This window comes from Octopus bimaculoides, chromosome 3 (genome assembly GCF_001194135.2).
Source record: "Octopus bimaculoides isolate UCB-OBI-ISO-001 chromosome 3, ASM119413v2, whole genome shotgun sequence".
Classification (NCBI taxonomy): Eukaryota; Metazoa; Mollusca; class Cephalopoda; order Octopoda; family Octopodidae; genus Octopus; species Octopus bimaculoides.
Genome location: NC_068983.1, coordinates 115566358 through 115573682, shown reverse-complemented (window position 1 = coordinate 115573682; position 7325 = coordinate 115566358). Strand labels below are relative to the sequence as shown.

Here is a 7325-nt window from a genome sequence, read left to right as displayed (position 1 = left end):
CAATGCCTTTTCCATTTTGTCAGCTGGAACCATGAGACGGACTGACAAGCCGTTCTAGATATTATTTGTTACTTATTGTTTTATCTAATAAATTATAATTTAACAAAAGAAGACAGGTTCCATATTACAACCTGTAATCTCATGCTATATTATTAATGCTGATCCTTCATTGGACACTAAACTCGGCTTGTGAAGACCTGTTGGGGCAAGTGAAATTGAAATCGTGATTGAACCAAATTCGATGACTGGCACCTGTACCAGTGGAGCGCTAACAGCACCGTCCGAGCGTGATCATTGCCAGAGCAGCTGTCTGGCTTCCGTGCCAGTGGTATGTAAATAGCACCATTTGAGCATGATCATTACCAGCATCGCCTTACTGGCACGTGAAAAAACATTCGAGCAAGGTTGTTGCCAGTGCCGCTGGACTGGTTCCTGTGCAGGTGGCACGTTAAAAACACCATTTTGAGTGTGGCCGTTGCCAGTACTGCCTGAATGGCCTTCGTACTGGTGGCATGTAAAAGCACCCACTACACTCTCGGAGTGGTTGGTGTTAGGAAGGGCATCCAGCTGTAGAAACTCTGCCAGATCAGATTGGAGCCTGGTGCAGCCTTCTGGTTCGCCAGTCCTCAGTCAAATTGTCCAACCCATGCTAGCATGAAAGTTGAACGATGATGATGATGATGTATGTATGTGTACGTGTATGAATGCATGTATGTATATATATGTGTAAATGCGCATGCATGCATATACGCATGTATGTATGTATGTGAGCATTTATGTAAGTGTGTAGACATGTCTGTGTGTGTGTATATGTGTATGTACATGTAAATGCATATTTATGCACTGATATGTGTATCTATTCAAGTAGTATAACTGTTACTCCATCGAAGGTTGTATACATATATAAGTTCCAAGCACATGATCACAGATCAAGTCACTTGCTATGCAAGCACATCTCTGTAAATAGAAAGATTATCTCTATGAAATGTTATAAATTTCGTATTGACACAGACCAGCCCTCACATACATATAGTGTGCTTAATAACATACCAAACGCAGAAAGACACACACACTGTGAGATATATATACACACTCATACACTCACACACGTCATCATCATGGTTAGAATTAAAAGTAAAAGTATAAAAGTGAAACATATAGTGTGTTTAATAATGTACCTAATGCAGAAAGACACACACCCTGTGAGACATATACACACTCATACACTCACACACATACATTCACAGACAGACACAGTCATATACAAAATGTAATGGCATCATCATCGCGGTTAGAATTAAAAGTAAAAGTATAAAAGTGAAACAATATATCACATTACAATACAGATGTTATTTCTTCACTTTTATTCTTTGAGCTTTGACATGTGATACAGAACCAGTGCCAATGTTGCATTGTTTTAATCCCAAAAAGTTATATGTTGACTCTCAAGAGGTCTGATAGCATTACCAAGTAAAATTTGATTTGATTTGGTTGAGCCATTTGAGAATGCATTGGGAACAGACAGAGAGATAAAGGATTTTAAATATATATAATTACCATTTTTATGTAAGAGATAGTACAGTTTATAATAATCGTAACTTTATACATTTGTTTTAATATCAGCATGTTTAGAAGAAACTTTTAAATTAATGAATCATTGATTAGAAGTTTTTTTTTTAATGAATTTTGTGTGTGAATAAAATATATCCTTATTTATTTTTTCATAAGAGTATATGGAAATCTTTTTAAAAATATATTTCCTACTCCACCATAAATTCTTAACATATGATATAGATTTTATCATATAGATTTTATATAATAAAAATGGGTAGCAATTATTTTAGATTAAAATATCTTTAGATTAATATCATTAAAGAGGCATAAGAACATTTTATGACCATTGTAATTGTTTGGTCAATTTAATTTATTTTATCTATTTGAATTTTGGTTTTGTTTTTATTATATTTATTATATTTTTAAATTATTAATGCTCACACTTATAAACATATGTATATTTTAAATCAATCTATTTTATGATTTAGCAGTCCTCACATGAAAGTTTTGTCTGTTTTTTAGGCAAATATTACCCTGACAAGATTCATATACATAAATGTGAATTTTTTATAAATTCACTAGTGGATATGAATTGAAACAAATTGTAAGATATATGTTTGTTTTAATTATTTGTTATATTATATTATATTATATCTTTTTATACTATAATTATATCATATTATAATCTTAATAAATTTATATGTCAATTGTATTTCTCTATTTCCTTTAATATTTATATATTGAAAATTATACCAATTTAAGTTCTAATTTTTTCTCTACTATATTGTGGTATTTGACTGAAGAACCAATGAAAATTGGATGTTTTCCATCCCTTTGAAGGAAATTGTTTTTTCCTTGGATTGAATAATAATAATAATATATGTATATATATATATATATATATACATGAGTACTGGTATCCCATGGTTTCATAAAATAGCGATATTCTTTATGTTCCTTGTTGACATTATGACTGTTTGCTCTGAGCCTTCAAAGACCAGCAAAAGGAAGAGTATCTACTTGCAAAATCCTGCTTCAAGTGCATCCTCTTCCAGCATGGAAAAATGCACATTCAATGAATGAATGAATAAAATATAAAAATAATAAATATTATAAACAATAAGCAACTTCTCTAAAAATCATTGAATTTTCAACTAATTAGTAGGGTAACAGAATATTTCAGAGTAAGAACATTGATATACTGAAAAGCAAAAGCAGAAAATTCTCAAAACTTTGTCATAGTAGAATAGGAAAATATCTCACCAGAATCAATAGTGTCAGCAAAAGTATTTGCACCATTATATTTGGTGTTTTCTTCACTAATTTTTTCATTTCGAAGCATCTCTTCAGCCATCTGCAAGCTAGATGTCATACTTGTTATACTTGAAACCATTTCTTCAAATGAAGGCCCTATGAAAATAAGATAGCTTTAACTTTACACCAAGAAAGTATTTAGAACTGCTGAAATTATCTGTGACACACAAATAGAAATTTTTAAAAAATAAACAACTGAAGAAGGTATTGAATTTTTAGCTAAAGAGTCTGAGAATATATATCTGCATTATAGGGGGAAAAGCATAACATATCAACATTGTACACAAATTATTTTCATACCCTTTACTTTCTTAACCCTCAAGTGTTTAAACCAGCCCAAATATTTTTTTTTGTTTTTTGTTCAAAATGGCCAGATTCTGCCTTTTACACCTACCCTACAATGTCATTCTGAAAATAAACAATTACGTTATGGAAATGTTGAAGCTACAATATAATGCATGATCAATTCAAAACAATGTGAATAAATAAGCATTGCATTTGACAGAGTAATCTGAATGTTAGGTGGTTAAATATTTTTGATATATAAATATTTGCTGTTTTACTACTAGTTTTCAAAACCAAGTAGATATCTAAATGTAGATATCTTTAAAACTAGTAGTTCATCTTACAACTGATCCCAAAACCATGAACTAGGAGTATAGGGAAATCTGTACTCAAGCAAATTGATAGAAGAAAAGTTATAAAGCTGTTTCCTGAGGCTCAAGGTTATTACTGTAGTAGACAATATTTATAATAAAATTCTACATTCAAATTCACCATGGGCCTTACAGCCCCCACTCCATGAGTTACCCTGTGTACAATTGTGATTATAACAAGATAGAAGACTAAATTTTCATTGACATATATTCAAAATTACCATTTTCTGAGCGGCATTTTGGTCTGAGTTCTAGTTTCAATCCATGAACCTCAAATAGGGTGCTGCTCCCTAGCAATGTTGACCATGGTATGGAAACTGTTATTTCATCAATAACACTGCTTACTAACTCTACAGGTACTGAGTAGGTCTTCAGCCATTGGTTGATAAACTGCAAAATAAAAGTCCAAATAACATAAAAGTAAAAACAAATAAGTAGGGAAATACACAAAACAAAACAAAAACTACAAGGATAGGCTGAAAAGTTTATAGGCTGACAATGAAGGAGTGATGCTAGAGCTGTGAAATCTTGCATGCATTGATTTCAACCCTTCTTATTAATAACTGCATTGTTTCTGTTCAGGTAAACTGACATCTCATTGTTCAAAGAACACTTCAAAAGTAACTAGTAGAGTCATCTCTTGAAAACTGACAAATTTGGCATCATGATGTTATCAAGTACCTGCAGAAAAAGGGTTTAGCCCCCAACGACATTCATGCTAACATGGTTGCTACATTAGGGGATGCCATTCCAGCTTTATCAACAATCCAAAATTGGGGGAAAGGAGAGTCCTGAAGATGACCCAAGGTCTAGATGTCCTGCAGCTGTCACCATCAAGGAAAACATTGATTATGTTCACCACATGAGATGGATGGCAGGCAACTGACTAAAAATCAGATAGCCAATGCTATTAGCATATCACAGGAGAGAGTTGAGAATATTCTCTATGTAAATTCAAAATGTTGTGTACAAAGAGACTCAGGTGATATAGGTCAACAGGTATTAGTACAAATAAACAAAAACTTTTTACACAGAATATCCACCAACTGTAACTTCACCAACACAAATACATACCCATTAGACAGAAAGTTCTTGACCTAAGAATTAGTCCACTCTTCAAATCTAACATACATCAATCTTAGAGCCAACACATTTAAGAGTAGTTATTATAAACAAACACATTTCTCCATAACACCAGCAGAAGAAATACTCCTTTATCACAACACATCTGGTCACTAAAAGAAAATAATAAACCCTGTACTATAAAGCAGAAAATACTCTCACTATCCAAACCTTATTCTGATAACCATAAGCCTTGCCAATTATGCACCACCAAATCACTTGAGATTTTAATAGTCTCTTCCAAACTACTAAATAAAAATTCTGAACTAATTATATGCCTACATAAAACTTACAAATCACTCAGACACTTCAAACCCACGCAATTCACTAATAGATAACACAGTCTAGCATAATCCGTTCTTCATAAAATTACGTTTAAAAAAAAACATAGTTCACAGAGCTAAGAGTTTTACCTCTGTTGGCAACAAAAGGCCTCCCTCAGAATGAAAGATAAAATGTATAATGCTTGTGTATGAATGGCTATATCCATAGTAGTGAAACATGGGCTCTGAATGAAGAAGACATGTGCAGACTAGACAGGAATGAAGGCAGCATGCTCCATTGGATGTGCAACATCAGTGTGCATGTATGACAAAGAGCAAATGTGTTGAGAGAAAAGTTAGGCTTAAAAGGAATTAGACGCAGCTTGCAAAAGAAGAGACTGCGTTAGTTTGAACATGTGATGCATATGAATAAAGAAGTGTATAAAGTGCATAAAGCTGTATAAAGAAGTGCCAATCACTGAAAGTGGATGGCACCTGTGGAAGAGGGAGATCCAGGAAGATATAGGATAAAGTGGTGAGGACCAATCTCAGGATGTTGGGCTACATTGAGGAAATGACAATATACTGAGATGTCTGATGATATGAGGTTCTTGAGAAGACTCACCCACGTCAACAAAACTGAGTTTTAGAAGCACTATGGGTTCCACCCACATGTAACAACAATAAAACTTTTCCCACACCCTACCCCAACAAACCAAACTACATCTCTTCTCTTCTTCACATTTCCTCTTTTCATGTACTTAACTTATGCTTATCTCATGCTCCACAACCCTGTCCTCATTTCCATGCTCACTGTATCATTGCTATCCTGTTGCTCTACAACCCTCTATACACCCTGGTTTCACCAGTCACTGTATCCCCCACCCCACACACACACTCTTTGAAGTCACTCTACTCCCTAGCTTTTATATTTTGACCCCATACCTTGAGGGTATACCATGGTACTTTACCACCATCCATCTCTCCCTTGCTCTACTCTACCATCCCTTTATATTCTGATCTCTGTTTGTTGTGAGTATACCCTGGCACTTGGCCACCATCTCTCTCCCTCTTTCTCTCTCTCTCTCTGACTAGGTAACCATGTATCTCCTCTACAGCAAGACACCTGTTTCTGTCACTTTATCACACTCTAACCTTTGTCTGGCAAGTTACTTGGTGACCCTGCCAGTGCTGGTGCCATGTAAAAAGTATCCAGTCCACACTGTAAAATGGTTGGCATTTGGAAGGGCATCCAGATGCAAACACCATTCCAAAACTAACTTCACCTGTGCTAGTGCTACATAAAAAACACTCAGTTCACTTTGCAGGGTGGTCAGTGTTAGGAAGAGCATTCAGCCATAAAAACAATGCCAAAACAAACACTGAAACCTAGTGCAGTCTTCTGCCAAGCCAGCTCGTCAAATCATCCAGCCCATGCCAGCATGGAAAGCAAATATTAAATGCTGATGATGATGATGGTGATAGACCCTCCTTGTATTTGTATATACATTTATAAAGGCAGTAGCTATCTATACACTGTTATGATAAGTAGTATGCAAGTATTTCAAGGAATTTAGCTTAACACACATAATAGTGTATGTGCATACTTGTGTGGATTTGTATGCAGGATTATATCTGCATTTCTTTGTATGGGTTGAGTATAAAGTTTTTACATAAATGCATGAAAATTTATATTTGTGTTTGCATGCATGCATAGGAGTGTCTATGTTCATGTATTTATTTATAAATATATATGTTGAGTCACTATCAGAACTAGAGGAGAAGTTTCAAGTGTGGAAGCAGGGACTAGAATCGAAGGGCCTTAGAGTCAAACTAGCTAAAACCAAAGTCCTAATAAGTAGGAAGGTAGATAAAACACAAAACCCTTCAGGTAGATGGCCCTGCTCAATCTGTAGAAAAGGTGTAGGTAGAAACTCTATAAGATGTACCCTGTGCAAGCTATGGACACATAAGAGGTGCAGCAATATCAAAGGCAGGTTAACTAGGAAGTTAGTTTTTGTATGTGGCAGGTGTTCAGGTGCAATAAACACTGTAAATATGCAGGAAACAACTTCTGTCTCATTCCAGGGAGAAAAATCTAGAGGTAGTTGATAGCTTCTGATATCTGGGTGACCAAGTTAGTAGTGGGGGTGGGTGCACTGAAAGTGTAGCTGCTAGAATAAGAATAGCAAGGAATGAAGCCAGTATGCTCCGATGGATGAGTAATGTCAGTGTGCATACTAGACAGAGTGTAAGTATCTTGAGAGAAAAGCTGAACATTAGAAGCATCAGTTGTGGTGTGCAAGAGAGACGATTGCGCTGGTATGGTCATGTGGCGAGAATGGATGAGGATAGCTGTGTGAAAAAGTGCCACACCCTAGCGGTTGAGGGAACTCGTGGAAGAGGCAGGCCCAGG

At 35.2% G+C, this 7325-nt stretch overlaps 1 protein-coding gene across 1 annotated transcript in view; it reads right to left on the bottom strand.

Annotated features, from left to right (window-relative positions):
* LOC106870186 (autophagy-related protein 2 homolog B) overlaps positions 1–7325 on the bottom strand; it is a 161036-nt gene that overhangs the window by 131687 nt on the left and 22024 nt on the right. The window contains exons 2-3 of the mRNA XM_014916188.2: positions 3746–3914; positions 2818–2964 (exon numbers count right to left, since the gene is read on the bottom strand). Of these exons, the coding sequence (XP_014771674.1) occupies positions 2818–2964; positions 3746–3914 (316 nt within the window). The remainder of the gene's footprint in view (positions 1–2817; positions 2965–3745; positions 3915–7325) is intronic.